This window comes from Phyllostomus discolor, chromosome 2, assembly GCF_004126475.2.
Source record: "Phyllostomus discolor isolate MPI-MPIP mPhyDis1 chromosome 2, mPhyDis1.pri.v3, whole genome shotgun sequence".
Classification (NCBI taxonomy): Eukaryota; Metazoa; Chordata; class Mammalia; order Chiroptera; family Phyllostomidae; genus Phyllostomus; species Phyllostomus discolor.
The window spans coordinates 205,086,641-205,106,815 of record NC_040904.2 but is presented as its reverse complement, the minus strand read 5'-3'; the positions used below and the strand labels follow the sequence as shown (position 1 = coordinate 205,106,815).

Genomic DNA, 20,175 nt, shown 5'->3' with positions numbered 1-20,175 from the left:
CAAGTACCTGACATATGCTGTTCAGCCTAAGTTCAGAAAATATCTGTTCACCTAGGTAACTGTTATTTACAGTGAAAACCAAGTTAAAAAACTAAGAATTGTGATGCTAACAACAAGAATAAAACTGCCTTCCCTGACCTTTCTGGACAAACTCCCCTTTTTCATGTCTAACACGACAATCACCAAAACACTCCCACTTATTTACTTACGGCCTGTTTTACTCCCTAGGGAGCTGTGGGGAACATAGATTGTACTATATTCATCTCTGTTGCCCCAGCACTCAACTTAGTGCCTAAGATATGGTAAGCATTCAGTTAATAAATACAAGCCAAAATGAAATCATGTAATTTTCAAACATACATTAAGTCTGTCATGTGTAAGTCACTATGCTTAGCCAATGTTATAGTGCTAGTTATTTTGCAATATATAAGGATATCAAATCAACATGCTGTACACCTTAAACTTATATAATGTTACATGTCGATTACATCTCAATACAGCTGGGGGGAAAAAGACATTGTGCTTAGCATTGTAATGAGGTGTTCCCTTCAATATATGACATAAAATGAATTGGTCTAAACAAAGAAACAACAACAACAAAAAAGTAGGAGGTAAATACTTTTTAAACACATTGGCTCTTTTGAGAGAGAAAAAAAATACTCTGTAGATGTCTGTGTGCTGAGTGAAGGAACTTAGATGGAGAGGCTAAAAGATGTTAAATCAGACCTGGCCCTCTCCTTTTTAATCCTTTCCAGTGTATATGCCATTCCCATCTTCTCCTTCTTTCCAAAACAAAACCACAACCACAACCACATCCACATGCAACTTTTTTGGGGCTAAGTGTTAATGCATAAGCTTATTGATTATGGACAAGAGGACTAAAAATACTTTCAGGCAGATAGTACAAATGAACAGAATTAGGCTGTCCTTTAATGTAGCAAAGAAGGTGGATCATACCAACAACCATTTAAGTTGTTACCAGAAGTACAGACAAAAAAAAAATGAAATACAACAAACAGATTATAAAAACTAAGATGTTGATTAGTGAAAATTAAGGTCAAGTCAACTGTCATTGTGAGCTAATTCATTTTATTTCTATGTTTATGCCTTCTCGATTTGTCTGGGCGAGGGGGTGGAGGGAAGCACTGTCTTACTGAGACAACAGCTGCCAAGCCATTTTTTTACTCACTTATCTCCTATAGCACCCTTATAGGTTCCATACACGCATGTATCATTCAACATACATGGCTTGAGAAAAACAGATTAACAGAAAATATTTCTCTACACAATCCCAGGATAAACATAGAAATAAATTCCAAAACAAAATATCAAAATCAAGAAACAATGTTTAAAAAGAGATCTGGAACTGAGTATTGGATCTCAAAGGCCATGTGCTTGTTATGAACAATAGTAATAGGGTGTTATGGAGGCAGCTGTAGCAGCTCCCCCAGTTCCTGAGAGCTTACTCAGTGCCAGGGATAGAGTGCTTTATTAATTTCTCATTTAATCATTATTGTAACCCTTTGAGTTTCATTATAGTGAGGCCCATATACTATACTGTCCAGGTTTACCTATTTCATTACATTTTTCCTTAAAACAAATCAGTGTAAAAAAAAAACTCTTAGCAAATAACTTAAAAATGGAATGAGATGTTCCATTAAAACACTCTGACATTTTTTCTTAAACTTATGTCTCACACATACACAAACTGTTTTCGGGATCACTACAAATGAGCAGAATTTAGTAGATATTACAATTCTAGTAAGGCTACTATAAAATAGCCCTCTGGGGTCAATGCAGTTTTCTCTGTACTAAATGGATTAGCCTAGATTCATTACTGCTCAAAAGATACTAATCACTTTAATTCTGATTAAAGGGATAGGCAGGGCCATCCCAGATAAACTGTCAAGTCAGCAGCAACCTCAGTCTTCCAGGAAGGCCTTTGAGAATACTACTCACAAATCCTATCTGTGGCTCTAAGGAAAACCCTTTTGATTTACTGTAGCTAGTAGTTTTTTAAAGCAACTTTTAAGATAAAAACAAATTGAAGAAAAATATCTTTAAATATTATTTAAGAAAAGATAATATTTAAAGGAAAATTAAAAATCTGATTACTTTTTTTAAAACTCTGATTTTTAAAACCTCTATAGTTTAGCTCTATTTTGATGGACACCAAGTGCTATTAAAATATTAAATTCATTTTTCAGAGAAATCCTCAGCAATGTTTTTGTGACTACTGTAACAATTACTTTCCATCCACTTTGTATTGAATGTTCTCACATCTTTATATGAATGTTTTTTAACTTGTGGTATTTGTTTTCCCCAGCCCCCCAAAATCAATTTACTCCTGGGCTTATAAACCCCATTTTCTTTGAGTATATAGATTTCTAGTGCCTCTTGAATATGAAAAAATTACAGTAAGACAAAATGCTCAATAAAATCTTTTTAGAGGATATGATTTATTGCAGTTACTGCACAATGATTTATTGCACAGTCCCAAGAAAATTTAAGAAACTCTTGGTTTGCAGGTACATAAAAAATTACTTTTTAATTGTGAAAAAATCTTTTGAAGACTTGCAGGATAGAGTATATAATATAAAGATATCCACCAATAAACTGATTGCAATATCAAATAATAAACTGTTAATCACAACAAAAATATGGGTTTGCTTGAAAAATAACAAGAGCATGTTTCATTTTATACTCTGTTTCTACAGTTTTATGTAAGCCATATTTTAGAAAACAGAATATTATAAATATTCAAAAGGCAATTTCTATTATTAAGATCCCAATTTTTTAATTTATTAGTAAAGCAGTGGTAATGCCAAAGTTAGTTTTTTGAAGATTTAAATTTATTTGACTTGTTTAAAATGCCCCTTGTATTCTTATAACGCTTCAAGAACGGTTTTTTTGTTAAAATAAGAAATCTTATTACTGTAAACTGGATTTCAAATAGAAAGTAAGAGGACTAGCCCTGGCCAGGTAGCTCAGTTAGTTAGAGTGTTGTCCTGATACTCCAAGGTTGTAGGTTCCATCCCTGATCAAGGCACATACAAAAATCAAGCCATAAATACATAAATAAGTGGAACAACAAATGAATGTTTCTCTCTCTTCCTCTTCCTCTCACTCTCCCTCTCTAAAACTCAACAATAAATATTTTTAAAAAATAAATTATGAGAACTAAAAATATACATTAATACTTAATTCAGTTGTTCTCAGAGAATGATAAATTTTAACAGTAGTCCATTAAAACTTTAACAAGCAAGTCATAAAACTTTTTTTATAGTAACTTTTTTGGGGAGACCCAAAAAACCAGAACTTATTTATAAGAAATTGTTTATTTATTCTTACATGTTTAAACTTCAGTCACCTTCAAAGTATTCTCCATTTGATGCAATACACTTATTGAGACTTTTTTTCCAGTGCTCAAAAACAGTTTTTGAATATGTCAATTCTGATGCCTTTTAGTGCTTCTGCTGTTTTTTGTTTCAACTTTTCCACATTGGCAAAATGATTCCCTTTCAGGATTTTTATTGGGGAAACAACAAAAAAAGCTGCTCGGAGAGAGATCGGGTGAATAGGGAGGGTGGGGCACAGGGGTCAGGCAATTTTTAGTCAAAAACTGCTGAACACTCATTGTGGTGTGGGCAGGTGTGCTTGTAAATCACCCAATCATGAAATGGGCAAATGCCACGAAAGAGTCTTCAAAAATAATGCACTGAAGACAAATGCAGCCTCTCACAGCAATGCCAGCTGATACACTGATAAAGATGAATTCCTGAAACACTCACCTAGCAGGGGAAGCCTGTACTACAGAAGGCCCGCCCTCCAGGAGATAATTTGTTTTTCTTGGCCCCCCCCCTCATATTAATAATTGAGACTGTGATCCAATTCTTTTAAGTTAATAAAATTTAATGAATATTACTTAAGATATATTTTCTTGGTAAATACTCTTAAAGGAAGTTAGTGAGCATATTAGTTTAAGTGTAGTAATTAAAAGCAGGGTTCAAATCAAAGCTTTCACTTATTAAGGCTATGAGATCTTGGAGAAATTGCTTGATCTATCAAAAGTGAAAAACAGTAGGACCTACCTCATAAGGCCATGTGATGATTAAAAGGAATTAATCTTTATAAAGAACTTAACACAATGCCACACACAGTATTCAACAGCTGGGTGTTTTTATCACCCTTGTTCTGGGATCTCCTGTTGGGGCTCAATTTATAAGTCAAAGGTGAGAGAATGAAAATTTCTCATCAGAGAACAGTAATGATATCTAACGAACCAGTTACCTGATTTACTATAATATTTTCACTTCCTTGTGCTTGTAACAATTAAAATTAGATGCCCAAAAACCACAAGAACTGATTATGTCTTTCACTGAGATATCAATAGAGAGGTTACCTACCTGTGCAGCTCTTCAGTTTTGTCTTCGGTTGGACCTACAATTAGTAAACAATGGCGAAGGACAGCTGCCATGACACGGAACTGATGAGAATCACTCTATGGCAAATAAAAAAGAGGGAAGAAAGAATTGGATAGTGAATGCCTTAACGAAGGAGCCTGGTACATCACTATATCCCTCAGAGTCATCTTATGGCCTATCTGCCCTTCAAAACAGTCATACTGAGACATAAATGGAGAGGTCATAGTCATTGTCTCAACAGCTACAGTCACCTTCAGAAATGCCTCTCAATGAAACCAGAAGTTGTTGATCTAACCCCTCCCTTAAGGGCGTTTCAGGCAAAAAGAGACATGGACAGCATCCATACACTACCCACTCTATTTTACCTTAAGATCAATTCAGCTAGGGATCTTTTTCATTTCTAGAAAGTCTAGATTCTTTTGTTCAATAGCATACTGTTCCAGTTTACTAATCATCATAAAAGTTCATACCTATGTAATGCTATCAGGTATTTTAGGAACAGGTTGTACATCCTTAATAAAAATGTCTCATAACTTTCAAAATCAATGGATTAAAATCTATAATCCATCAACTTCATTTTAATGAATCTTCTTAATCTCCTAGTTCCTCCAAATCTTGCTCTTAAGTTTCCCCAGTTAAGGGCAAGTGATGAAAAACAGTGATCTGAGTTTTATCTATTTTTCCAATGTTTACTCATTAGTCGTGGTATTAAACAGAGAGAGTTAGAGGGAAGAAGGCAAACAGTAGGAAATAAGCTAAGCTTTGAATAATCACTTGGTTTAACTCCTTATTTTTAGTGAGATTTTGGATCACTACAATTTCTTTAATTATCTGCATCAAGGTCGTATGTCTCTTCTTCTAGAATTTTAGTAATTAAGAAGACATATAAAATTAGTGAGAACTGTGATAGAAATCCCAGATATGCTATACTTCAGAAAGTCTCTAATTACTTCAAAAACTATTAATTAAAAAACCACTTCAGTGTATATATATAATTGATTTCAAGTCTATATAAAGTGAAATATACTCACATATTATACATCTATATCCTATATTCAGATATGTAACTCAGCCCTTCCAGGAAGAAGATACCTCTTATAAACCTAACAAACAATAGGGCACACTTTCATTACTCATAATGCAGATAACAATATTAACATAACACTATCTTGGGTAGATGTGGAAGAGATGAAGGCCTCAGTGGCATAATAGAAAAAGTGCTGTATTTGGAGTCAGGAGTATAGGTTGTGACCTTAAGACAAACCATACAGCTTCTCTGAGCCAAAGTTTCCTCACATGCATCTCCAAAAACATGAGGTTGTTGGGGTCATAAAAGGATTAAATTAAAGAAGATGATATACATGAAAGTGTTCAGTACTTTCAATGAAACATTTAAAGGTGAAGAGCAAAAATGAGGGTGGAAGGAAACAACAGGTGAGACGGGCAGAGCTGGAATGAGTGATTATGAACTGTGTCTTGTGGGGATGGGGAAGAGTATAGGGAAGGACCAGTGGAACGACAGACACACAAAGACTGGCAGGGTTGGAATGAATGCCGTCCTTTTTGCCATCTGTCTTCAAATTCTTGAATCAAAATTCTCTAACATGTAAATATACTTTTACCAATCCCAAATTATGCTAAGCACACTGAAATGCATGCAAAACTCACCCATTAACTCTTAATCATATTTTCCTTGGTTTTAAAAATTAAATGGGAATGCACTTTATTTTAAACTAGATTTTTCTTTATTCTAGATATCACAATTGTTCTCATGCTGATATTGACAGGCCTCTAGTGAAACTATCCATTTTGGAGGCTTCTGGCCAAGATGAACGTGTAGATAGACTCGCTTCACCTCCTCACACAACCATAAGAAGTATAACAACCAATCTAAAAACAAAAAACCAGAACTGACAAAGAATTGAACTGTATGGAAGTCAGACAACCAAGGATTTAAACAGGAAACATTCATCCAGATGGGCAGGAGGGACAGAGATGTGGTGTGGCACAGCGAAGCAGCTACAAGCAGCAGCCCACGAAAGAGGAGGTCCCACATTAACTTGCGGTGGATAAAAACTGGGACGGACAACTGGGGAGCTAGCAATCCCACCCCAAGTCACACACACAGCCCCAAGTTCTAGCAACAGAAGAATAAAGCCTCATAACCTCTGGCTGTAAACCAGGGGGGGTTGGTGTGGTGGAAGACACTGTCGATCTCTCGGGAGAGTCCATGTAAAGAGCCCACAGGGTCCTAGGATGTCTGCAAACCCATCCACTCTGGGAATCAGCAACAGGGCAGCAATCACAACAGTACCAGACACATACGGGACATGGGGAAAGTGACTGGAGACAGGGTGAGAGCCAAGCAAGCTTCATTGTTCCCTCTCTGACCCCTCTATCACATACAGCACCACAAAGTGATGAAGTGGGCGGCCCTGTCCTGGTGGCTACCTAAGGCTCTGCCCCATACAACATAACAGGTGTGCCAAGTATGGGAACCAAAGGAGCTCTAACTCTACCTGATACACAGAAACACAGGGAGGCTGCCAAAATGAAGAGACAGGGAGCTAAGGCCCAAATGAACAAATGGACCAAAACTCCAGAAAAAAAACTAAGCAACATGGAGATAGCCAACCTATCAGGTGCAGAGTTTAAGGCACTGGTGATCAGGATGCTCACAGAAATGATTGAGTAAAATAAAGGAAGATGTGAAGGCTATACAAAATGAAATAAAGAAAAATATACAGGGAACCAACAGTGAAGGGGAGGAAGCCAGGCTTCAAATTAATGATTTGGAACAAAAGAAAGAAATAAACAGTCAACTAGAACAGAAAGAAGAAACAAGAATTCAAAAAAATGAGGAGAGGCTTAGGAACCTCTGGGTCAACTTGAAACGAATCAACATCCAAGTCATAGAGGTGCCAGAAGGAGAAGAGCAAGACATTAAAAACTTGTTTGAAATAATAGTGAAAGAACCCCCCCCCCCAATTTGGTGCAGGAAATAGACATGCAAGTCCAGGAAGCTCAGAGAATCCCAAACAAGTTGGATTCAAAGACAAACATACCAAGGCATATCATAATTAAAATGCCAAAGGTTAAAGATAAAGAATCTTAAAAGCTGAAAGAGAAAAGAACAAAGTTACCTACAAAGGAGTTCCCATAAGATCATCAGCTGATTTCTCAGAAGAAACCTTGCAAGCAAGAAGGGACTGGCAAGAAATATTCAAAGAGATGAAAAGCAAGGACCTATGATCTAGATTACTCTGTCCAGCAAAGCTATCATTTACAGTTGAAGGACAGATAAAGTACTTCCCAGACAAGGTAAAGGTAAAAGAGTTTATCATCACCAAGCCTTTGTTGTATGAAATGTTGAAGGAACTTATCTAAGAAAAAGAAAATAAAAACTATGAAGAGTAAAGTGACAACAGTTCACAACTATCAACAATGGAATCTAAAAAAACAACAAACTGAACAAGCAACTAAACAGAAACAGAGTCACAGAGATGAAGATCACATGGAGGGTTGTCACTGGGTAGGTGGAGGGGAGAAAACTTACAGGGAATAAGAAACATAGTTGGTGGGTACAGAATAGACAAGGGGGTGTTGGGAATAGTAAGTGAAATGGAAAAGCCAAGTAACTCATATGTAAGGCCCATGGACTTGAACTAAGGGGGGAGTTGTTGGAAGGAATGGGGATACCAGGTAGAGGGGGGCCAAGGGGGGAAAATGGGACAACTATAATAGCATAATCAATAAAATACACTTAATAAAAAAACTATCCATTTTGGTCTTTCCATTATTTGCGACTATAAACCCCAAATCCTACTCCCCTCTATCCCATTTCTTCCTGTCCCAATTTTCATAACACCAACTCCCAAGTTATACCCTAATGTTTGAAATGCTCTCTTTTACCATAAATCCACTAAAATCTATTTCTCTCCTTGAAACAACTACTGAAATCCTGACTTTTGCCTCCACTCTCGGCATCAGATTTCTTCTCATCCTCTAAGTCTCAGCTAAAATATCTTCTCAGAGAAGCCCCTTCTCTGACCACCTTATCTACGTAGATTCTTTCCTTCGTTATTCTCTATCACTACATCTTGTTAGGACTTCTTTCATGAAATCAGAATTTGTAATTCCACATTTGTTTATACACTTGCATATACACTGCCTTCTCCACTAACCTATTATGTTCATAAGTTTAGAGGGTATCTGTATAATAGCTAGTTAATCATTTTTAATGTAAATGGTAAAACAATAAATGCTTAAATCGTAAGTGTTCAGCTAGATCAATTTTCACAAAATGAGCATATCCATAAAATTAGCACAAAAATGATGCAATGCCAAAATCAAGAACCCTGGGATTCCCTCTTAGCCCTTTCAAATGATAATCCCTTACTCCTCAAGGGTAATCCCAATGTCTAATATCACAGGTTAGTAGTTTTTGTTGTCACTAAACTTTGTATGAATGAAATCATTCATATAAATGGTTGTGAAATTCATCCACCTTGTGTATAGGTGCAGTTTGTTCACCTGCATTGCTTGGAAGTAGTGCTATTCACAGTGCAGCTTGTGAACCAGTGCCTATCCACATCCTTTTTGCCACTGATCTGCAATGCCATGAGTACAGAAGGTGCACATGAGCATTTACAAATTTTCAAGCAGTTTGATATTGTGTATATTATGTATTACATGAGAGTTTCATTCTGACAGCTAGGGGAAAATCTAGTCTTTTACCACAGGTTAAGAAAACACTGCTGCACACAGTGCATTACAATACATTACAATTTACTTATCAATCCTACTCTTGATGGGCACTTGGATTGTTTCCAGTTTTCAGTTATATTGAAGAATGGTGCTATGAACATACTCCTTTGCATGTTATTTAGTGCTGGGTCATTGGGTGTATATATATGTGAAGTGTTAGAAGATACCGACTGCCAAACAGTGTTCAAAGTGCTTAAACCAATTTATACTCCCACCAGCTACTCTACAGTTGCTCTAACACTTGATACTATCAGCCTGTTTAATTTTAGTCATTCTTGTATGCAGTGGTCTCATGGTTTTCTTATGCATTTTCCTGAGGACTAATAAAGTTGAACACCTTTTCCTATGTCTATTGGTAACCTAGATAGCACTTTGGTAAAGGGCCTGTTCAAGCCTTTTGCCTATTTTTCTAATTAGGTTGACTGACTTTATTCGTATGGACTTGTAGGACTTTTTAATGTATTCCGGATGGAGTCCTTTATTGCATATATGCATTGCAAGTATCTCCTTCCACTTGGTGGCCTACCTTTTTTACCTTCTTCTCTTGGTGAATTCATTTTAATGAAGACAAACTGGTCAATTTTTTTCCCATATGGTTTGATCTCTTTTTGTCCTGTTTTAGAAATCTTTGCCTACTTAAGAAATGTTTGACTTGTTTAAGATAAAGTCATGAGGATAATTTTTGGTTTTCTTCTATGAGCTTTATTATTTTTACCTTTTATATTTAGATCACTTACCCATCTCAAATTAGTTTTTTGCGTATGGTACAAGGTAGAGATTCAAATTCACTTTTGTCCCATATAGCCACAAAATTGATCCAGTACATACATATTACGAAGCCCACCTTCCCCACACTGTACTTCAATGTTACCTGTATGATAAATCAGTTGATTGCATATGTGTAGATTTATTTCTAGACTCTTTATTGCACTCCATGAGTGTAGGTCTCAACAAATATTTGTTGAATGAGTGCCATCATTTCAGAAGTCTTACTTAACGAAAGTTAGAGTGGACATTATTTCCTACTATTGGTTCTTATGCTGTGTGCTTTTTCCATGAATAATTAAACTCTCTGATCTTTGGTATTCTCATTTCTCAAATGGGATTAATGCTCTTGTCTTACAAGGATGATAGAAGGATTAAATATAATCGCTCTTTATAAAGCATTATACAAACTCAGGTTATACAACTGTCATTTACTTGCTTCATGATCTTTGTTTTAATATCTTTAAGGCATCAATATTCTCTCCTCTGAAATCATACTATCTCCGAAGGCTGAGAAGGAAAGAAAGTCTCAAAGGACAAAGGGAGGAAGAAGAGAGAGAAAGCAAGCAGGTTTGCTGTGATAATGAAAATGAAAACAAGATGACAAAACTCAGGAAATTCTTTGGGATCTCTTCCTACAGCCTTTACTTCGTGATTACAGATTGTACTGTACCGTAGCTTTTTTTCCTCCTGTGCAAACTATGGAAGGTTTCACTTTTGTTTGGTCAAGGTATCAATTTCCTCACATCTTTTCATGCAGTTTTAACTGATCTAATCGATAAGTCAGAAGGGAGACTACTTCACATGGTGAGTCTTAATCTGGCTTTATCTCAGGGTACTTCTAATTACTTTGGTAAGATTTAGAAAACTTATCCTATAGAAATACAATTTCATTTCTATAAAAAGTGAAACACACATTCATAGAGATGTGCATGCAAATGCACATAAGCATTCTTATGTGGAAATACTTTGGGTAGCATTTCATCCTTTGTGTTACTCTGGCCCTGTTGTACCTCTACCATAGTTATTTGTCCTACTAAATGGTTTATGTTCAAAAAGCTGTCTCCTTACAGGCAAAAAATACCTACTTTACCTCTTTTGCATCTATCATGGTGCTGTGCATAAAGTAATAAATCCTTTTTTGAATTAAATGGTATAAAATAGAATGCTGTAATTAAAGGCTAGAAGCTGCTTATATAAACAATGTCTTTAAATTTTTTAGGCTTCTAGAAAAATTTTTAACAGCTTTGAAAATTTAAATGGTATCATAAACTTTCCTTCCTTCCTGTCAACTTCAGGCCATTTCCCCTACATAGATATCAAACTACATTACATTTTATTTTTTATTAAGAAACTATTTCCTGAACACCTACTTTGTGCTAGGTATGTTACTTAGCGGAAAGGTTATGACAGTGAGGTCAGACACCTCCAACATTCTAGAACATATGGCATTTGAAGCAACTGTGCATGGCTGAGGTGACTCTTTTTTATTTTCAAACATACAGAAATTATACAGAATAGTAAATAATGTAACAAATAGTCGTATATACACGTCTGTTTGTATGTCTGATTTTCCTATTAGACTGTTAGTTCTCTGTGAGGACAGTAATGCTTTATCTTGCATCTTGTGTGACTAGCACAGAACCTGGCACATACTCGGCATTCGATAAATGTTGAAAAAAATGATTCAGCAAAAAACATGGCGTAGCTCAAAGGTTTAGTTTTAATTAATTAATATCATGTCCTTTTTATACATTTCCTTCAAAGCCTCTAAAATAATCATGGAACTAACCTCTTCTGTTACAATGTGACATTCCCAATTACCTTCTATGGACACTCAACTGTTTTATTTCACTCAGAAAGCATTCTTTGACTACTTAGAATGTGAACTACTTGTCTGTTTGCACTTGGTTGTCTGGCTCTACCACGTCTGTTGGTTTTTGTATTTTCTCATTATACTGCACTGACACCTGCAATGACACCTGGGAAGTATTTCAGAAAGGAATGTATGCTAAGTAAGGGATCTCTAGAATAACATGCTTCCCTCCACCCACAGAGATATAACAAAGGGTTAAAGCAGAAGGAAGACCTTTTAAATTCACTTTTCTAGAACTGACTTCAGGTCTTGCTAAAGAAATCATGTGACCTTCGTAAACACACTGCCTTTAGGAAACAGAGAGACGAAGGGTGAGAGGAAGGGAGGAAAACAAGACTGACACCACATGTGGACATAAGGCCAGCTGTACTTCCTACTAAGTGGACTGAAATCTCCAAATTAATCTGCTGATGTCATCACCAGGCAGGCAGAAATCTAACACTGAGGCATGAACCTAAAAATGAACAAATGGCACTAATTTGCTAAACCTCAAGAAAAACCTAGTCATTAATTTTCTGTTTATGGTGAATTGCAAATGATCAGTCATAAAAATAGCTATTAAAAGTTAAAACCAAAACCAAACATCTGTATTTTCTGTAACAGCTGAGCTGTAAAATAGGTTATGCTTTTAAAAAGAGAAATGCCCAGGGACTGAAAAGATATAAACTTGCACTATTCTTCTGAAAGTCAATTTGGCAATGCATATCAAAAAACCTTAAAGTGTTGAAAATCCCTTTGACCCAACAATCCTAGAAATTTATCTACAAAGATTCTTACAATAAGAAAATGTACTGTATTACTATTTGAAATACCAAATAATTGCAAATTGTTCAATGCCTACACAGAGGGTATTTGTTTAAAGGCTGATAAACCCTTACACCAAGGATTTATCAACCTTTGGCAAATAGGAGAAGTGGCTGTCAAAATATTTTTTCTGTTTGCAGAATTCTTTTTATTTATCAAATTAAATCTAGTTACAATCTAAATTTAAAAAGAAACAGCAACAGCAATAGCAACAATCAAATGTGCTCTTTTTCAAGTGAGGGTGGGGAACCTGGAGCACCACCCACTTATCCCCAGGGGCTGCTCCTAGGAACTTTATGGATTCAAGGAACACATTTTGAAAATGACTACTGTGCAAGAAATCTGTTGGGGGGAAAAAAATCAAGATTATAAAATGACTCCATTTTTGTAAAAAGAAAACATATACATATGTTCATATGTATATGTTATAAAATGGAGAATGGTTAGAGAGATATACATCAAAATGCAACTAGTGCTTTTCTTTGAGTGGGAGGTAATTTGTATTTTCTTATTGTTTGTATGCTCTTTTCCCCATGGATCTTCTATAATTAGCATGCATTATTTTCATAGTAAGAAAAATAGTATTTTTAAGTTTTATTTTAAAGTTGGATATTTTTCCCATACAATATGTTTTCTATATCTCTTTATTTCAGTTGGTATTTTAAAGTATTAACAATTCTTTAGGTGTTTGCTCAACTGGTGAAAGATGTCTTTCATTTGACAATTAAGGAGATATTGAAATGCAGGTAAACGGACTCCTACTGGTAAATTTCTCTGCACCATTATTACAGATTTTCTTTATGTTGTGGGTACCTCAGTAAAAAATACTCTATGCTGACTTCTGCGTCTTTTCACATGTTGTTCAATTTCTGGGAAATGTTCATCTCCCATTTGTCAAATGGCTGAATCATTCTCAAGTTTTCACGTATCAGGAGAGATCTTCAAAGGTCTTTTGTGACTGTACTAAGTATTCTCAATCATTGCTGTTTCTTTCCTAGCACTTAACACAATTTAAATTACATATTTGTTTACTTATTTATTACCTGTTTCACCAACAGAACTGGAGTTTCATAAAGGCTGAGTCTACACCTATTATTGCCAATATATTACATAACACAAAGCATTATACCTAAAAGTATTTGTAAGTATTGGTTGACTGACTGAATGACTGACTGAATATTCACTAGAATTTGAGTTTGAAACTCATGGAGACTGAAGTGGCTTAAAATAACCTTTCCCACACTCTTGCCTAAATGGGTTGGCAAAATCCTGTTTTCAATACTGTTCAAATTTCTGATACTGTATAATGGCCCAGAGTCACATTAATGGGGAACATTTTGCAATGCTGCTCCATCTGCTTCACAACTCACAAGAGGCACTAGGTCTGCTGAGATGCCTGCTTCAGGACTACTGGTCCTCTCTTGTACAACTTTCAGAGAATAAACACTCTATAACACAGAATAAGAATTTGCCACATGAGCATTTTCTAAAGCTTCTTTCAGCCCCACTAATGAGGACTAATCTCAATTTACTGGTATTTATTACATGTCATCCCTACATGCACTGAGGTGCAGCCTTTTTTGCCATGAATCTGAGCAATGTGAGCTACCATTTGGGGCACCATTTACATAACAGGCGTTTCAACAATGGCAAACCAACAGTCTCAGACGAGTTCTTGCAATTAAATAGAAAACTCAAAAACACCAAAACAAACAGTGTAAGAAAAATAACCATAGAAGGTACCAAAAAGGCATAGAGACATAACATTTTAAATACTTCCAAATATTGTTTTCAAAGCATAAATGGAGCATGTGGGCTTTCCACATCTTTTTTTGCCAAGTCCCAGGAAAACTGACCATGCTATGGTCATCTAAAATAGCTGTTAGAAGTGATCTTCAAACATTTGGTTTCAAAATACAGACCTATTTGCGCTCTAGACCTCAGAAGCCTGCCTAAAAATGCACTGAAAAAAATCTTTCTTTTTTTAAATTACATTTTATTGATTATGCTATTACAGTTGTCTTGATTTTCCGTCCTTTGTCTCCTCCACCCAGTGCCCCCTACTCCCTCAGCTCAGGCACTGCTGGCAGAAATAGATCTTTATTCACAGAGAGAACTGCTTCAAATGGATAGAGTAATATGTTAACCTAAGTCTGAAAGTCAATTGTCAGAAAAGATAATTTGCTCCAGCACCAAAATGTTTCTTTTCTTTATTATTTTTTTAAAGGCAGAGGCTTACTTTCACCAGTTATTTAAGGAGAGAAGGTAAATGTGAAATGTTAAGATTCTAGAAGCAAAGAAAAAAAGTTTACATCCACTTCACTTAAAATTGTTGACTTCCTTAAACTAAGTTTCTCGTTTAGCATATTGTTCTGGCGGGTACTCAAATATAAACTATCACATCTGCCTCACTTTGGGTTGCTGGACAGTCCAAGCCACAGAAAATTATCTTAGTTTAGAAATAGGTCAAGTGGTTTAAAATAACCTTTCCCATACTCTCATGTAATTATGCTTGTTTTCTAGGACTGCGTACAAGCATGGATATCTAGTTGTAGTCCTACACTTCTGATTGTTATCTAACACTATAAAGTAACACTCCAGGAGACTGGGATGATACATGATACAGCATCTTTTTACTCTTCCCAGCAGACATCAATTCTGATTGATCAATTTCAATGGCCTGATTTCTCTTAACTTTTAAGATGTCAGCCACAAAAAAATGCCTATACATTTATGAACCGCATTATTTTGTTTCCCTCAAATCTTACAGTTTAAACCTTGTACCTGAAAGAGGCACTCTTAAAAAAGAGATACCTGATAGTATAACTCAGAGCTATATTTGGCATCTTATAAAACAATAGTCCATCTTCACCCTATTCTTCTGATAAGTGTTACACAAATGGAAATCATAAGACTTTTATAATGGTTAAGAAATTAATCTTGAGTCATACAACTGATTAATGGGGGAACTGGAAATTTTTTCCATTCCTCCCTCGCAGGCAGCTCTAAAGGATGTACCCAGACCAATTAAATTCTATAGTAGATAATACCCTTCTTAAACTTACCTCTTTATGCACCTTCCAACTGTCTACTGTCACATTGAAGAGAGCTTTGAGGGCCTCAATGGCACAGTCTGTCTCCTGAGGTGAGAGAGGAGGTCCATTATGGTCTATGGCCGATTCATACTCATCGGTCCACTTGATGCTAAAGGCACTTTCCAAGATCTGGGTTAGCAGCGGTAGTCCCTGGAGCTCATAGCGCAATTGTGACCTGATGTCAGTGTGCAAAAGTGACAGGAGGAAGAGCAAGCGCAAGTCAAAGCACTTAATGTCACTGATAAACTTTCGGTCCTTGCACTTTCTCAGGAGGTTACAGAGCTTGGCAGCAAGGTTAAGTTCCAGACTGAGCTGCTGTGCCATCTGACTGTTGAACACAATGTTACACAGACATTTTAATGACTCCACAATAACTGGGAACTCTGACACCTTCTCCAAAGAATCATCTGAGTCATTTAGCTTCGCTAGTCGCAGCAGTATCTGCATATTTTCCTTGGTTGTTACAGGAACTAAAATCTTTTTGTCTCTGGAGAGAATGCGGAGAACTTCCAGACAGGACACTTGACATGTTGTTGGGATGTCCTTCACAAGGACTTTAAATATGCCTTCACAGAGTTTCTGAAAAACAGGAATGAGAAAATGAAAGTCATTATTTGGCTTAAATGATTTAAAATAGAATGAATGTATTTAATAGCAGTTCAAGATCTGGCTAGAAAACATTTTTATCATTTTTAAATCACAAAACATTAGAACTGAGAGAGACCGTGTATTTGGTACATGTCTTTCACTTTACAGATACAGAAATTGAGGACTAGAGAGGTTAAGTTGCTTGTACTGGGCCAGAGTGGATTAGTGGGGTAGTCAGAGCTAGAGTGTGAGTTTTTAACTTCGGGTCAATCTTCTTTCTATAAAATCACTTACTCTCTTTTAAATTGACTGGTTTCAAATTTCTCAAATAGCTTTGTTATCAATGGATTTTTAACATCCAACTACACATACTATCAGGATAGAAAGCAATCAGTCTGAATCACAGCTGTTCTCTTCCCAGAAGTAAAGATTAACGTCTCGAGATTTGGTTCACAGTTGCTCACAAGTACAGGTTCTTGTCAAGAGACTTAAAAGTATGCACTTCTGCCGAATTTTAGCTGTGGCATTTCTGAATTTATAGTTTGGAATTCTTCTGAATTTGTAGCCCACGTTTTATAAACCTTAGCCCTGTTTGACTAACATGTAATAACATTTAATCATTGAGTGTCACCCAAAGAGGATCTTCTGCAGACAAAACTGCTACAAATTATGCTAAATTGGGTTTCAAAGTGGTCTTAGCTAGAATATAGACATCTTTTAGCCACTTACAAAAAGGCGCCCCTCTCCAGGCCAAATAACTGCAAAACAGTGTTCCTACTGGGTGGGCCGATTACAAACAAACAAAGCAAGCCCTCTTCCTCCTGCAGCCCTGCCAGCGCACACGGCTTGGGAAGCTCAGAGTGTGGGCGAGGTCTTAGTTCTCCTTTCTCTTGGTGTACAGCACACATTACGTATACAAATGTAACAGTCCTGGTTCCAAATTTTGCTACTACTATATCAGAAATGATTCTTTCTAAGATGAACCCAAAGTGTACTCTTGAATTTTTTGAAAAATAATTATTTCTCTCATTGCCATCACTCTCAAAATTCAATATTCAGCTTTTTTCTCCATAAGTGAACAAACTGCAGGTCTGGGTCTCTCAAGCATGTCTCAGGTATGGAGCAAGCTGGTATAACCATTCCACTGCTAACCACTTCTGTACCCATTACATTTTATAAAAACAACAGCAACAAAAATTATGACTGATACAAGGTTTTACAAAGGTTTTATTAACCTATCATCAGACTTTATATAGTTTTTTTACTATATATTTTCCATTACCATTTACCAACCCCCCCATGTGTTCCCCCCACTGCAAGACTTTAACTCTTTAAAAAACAGCCTATCTGCGGGTCAATCATTATGATTTTGGCAGGAGTCCCAGGCTGTGGGCACCTTCTCAATAGATCCTAGTCATACAGCTGTGGAAATGAAGCCAATTTAAAACATACTATGTTCTGTAAATGGAAATAGGAAGAAAATTAACCTGATAAGCTAAAAAACAATTCTGTAACAATATCAATTCTATATCTGCCATACCTGATAACTAGAAGGGACTTTCATTAATGTCTTACTATTATTAAATCCTTTTAAAAAATAGCCCTGGCTGGTGTAGCTCAATGGACTGAGTGCAGGCTGAGAACCAAACGGTCGCCAGCTGGATTCCTAGGCAGGGCGCAGGCACATGCCTGGGTTGCGGGTCAGGTCCCCAGTGGGGGGCACATGAGAAGCAACCACACATTGATCTCTCTCTCTCTCTCTTTCTCCTTCTTTACCTCTCTCTCTAAATATAAATAAAATCGTTTAAAAAATAAGATAAATGCAATTTTGGGGTAAGATAAAGTACAATCTGTTCATTATTAAAAATATGTGAAATAGGAAAAATTTTGTCCAATTTCAGATCTTTCACATCTAAGACACACCACCTTCCCAAAACTGTACATACTTCTTATGCGTTACAGTCCTGGAGGTAGGTTCCTACAACCTGTGTGCCACATAATTTTACTCAAAAGGGAAACCATCCACATTTATATTTAAGTTAAGAAATATGGAATCAAGTATTATAAAATACTATACGTGTGAACTTGGAGCTCTATATACCTTCCTTTCTAAACCAAAAACAGCAAGAAAAAAATCTACAGGCAGCATGGCTCCTTTCATCCTCTGCCTTCCGACTCAAGAAAGACGAAGAGCAAAGCATGAATATAAATCAGAATAGCCCAAGCTATAAAAAAAATGGACTGTAAAACTCTGGGACCTAAGACAGCTACTTGAAAGCAGTTAGAGGTGCCTATAAAATTTATAGTTAAAAGTGCCTCATCTAAGGGCTTCTAGATCGACTAGCCACCAAAGACAAGAATTCTAGTCTTAAATATTTTCAATCAATCTAGTTTTAAAGCACAGTTTTCTTAAACATGTCATTTCTCATTATAGACTCATGTCACATAATGACTGTTAGGTAGCTTTTTGCCATAATGTCTCTTGAAAAGTGATACTACTTCTTAGACAATGACACCCCCACCCTTTTTTGTATTACAACTTTTAAAAACAAATCAAAGACATGCTCAAAATACAAAAAAAGGGACGATATTTAACAGACATTGCTTTACTCAATACGGTAATTCCAAATCAGAGTATATTAAAAAGAACAAATTAATAAATTGTGTACCACATTTGGATGAATCAGAAAAGTTTGCTTTGCATATACACCAAGCAAGACTGAAGAGGCAGTATTTTTAACAATTTCTCCCCGTTGAGTGTGAGCACTACTTGTTTCACAGTGCTCCTGTAATTTGCCCCGACAGTATTTTTCTGTGATTGAGTATTTTTTTCACTGATTTTACTCTCCTTAAAACACGCCCTGCTCTCTTCACTTTCTATAGCTCATTGCTGCCCACAGAATTTGGATGAAATGAACCCTGTGCCCTCTTTCCTACTGATGTCCGTCACAATCCCCTCCCCTTTTCCAGGTGCTCCAAACTGACCTCCAGACTCTAACGGCACATCGGGAGCCATCTCCCCCGTCCTTCAGCATGGCATGCTGCCATGTCAGCCAGTCAGACCCCCACTCTTTTTCTAAGGCTCAGTTCGAGATCTGAGGGGTCTTCTATAAGGCTCCCCAGTCTCTCCCTCCTTTGCTTTCTTTCTGTTTCTGCCTGCAACGGCACTTTGTTTTTGCCTTTTTATAGAATGAGCCTTTGGGGCACCACACTCCTTCTCCAGACTCCTTGAGAACAGAGGCTCTATTTCATCTGTATCCCAGTGGCCGGTCCAGGTGTGTGGCAACTATTTTTAAGCGCGAGAAAACTATGAACTCCCAAAGTTCCCCACCTTACAGTCCACCTACCACCTGACCCTCCAGCACTTTCCAAAGAAAACTCCTCTGTATGTCTCCTTCACCAGTCACCAATCAAAAGTCTTCTCTTCCATTGCAAACAAGTGCAATACACCATTATTACGTTTTCGGTAAAATTATTTTTATTTACTTTCAAAGTATCATTTCTACAAACTTGTTTTTCATTGTTCAACTGATATACTTTTTAATCTACAAATTATTTTGTTATCTCAGATAATCATGAAACACATACTTTCTTCCATTAAAATTCATAAAAATAATTCCTGATACTAATAACTTTTCACTTAGAGGTCAGGTTTTCAGGAATAAACTAAAGTCATAAAGCAAAGGTTAGGTATGTTTATAAATTACTGAAAATCAAGGCACTTGAGAAACGGCCTTTTAAAGATACTTGTTGGCTTAGTAAGCCAAGGTTATTTCCACAAAGTTAGAGTGCAAGACCCAGCAGCCTAAACTCAAGAGTAAGATTCCAAATTGTTCCCCAATGTTAATACCCAGTA

General features: G+C 36.4%; 1 protein-coding gene across 8 annotated transcripts in view; it reads right to left on the bottom strand.

Moving 5' to 3' along the window:
• The window catches only part of RIC8B (RIC8 guanine nucleotide exchange factor B), a 101,414-nt gene that overhangs the window by 50,601 nt on the left and 30,638 nt on the right, over positions 1–20,175 (bottom strand). For all 8 annotated transcript variants that reach the window (XR_004901700.1, XR_004901701.1, XM_028531765.2 and 5 more), the window contains 2 exons: positions 15,702–16,310; positions 4,407–4,501 (listed from right to left, as the gene is read on the bottom strand). Coding sequence is in view for 6 of the 8 variants with exons in the window: in XM_028531765.2 (XP_028387566.1) it covers positions 4,407–4,501; positions 15,702–16,310 (704 nt within the window). In the remaining 2 variants the exon portion in view is untranslated. The remainder of the gene's footprint in view (positions 1–4,406; positions 4,502–15,701; positions 16,311–20,175) is intronic.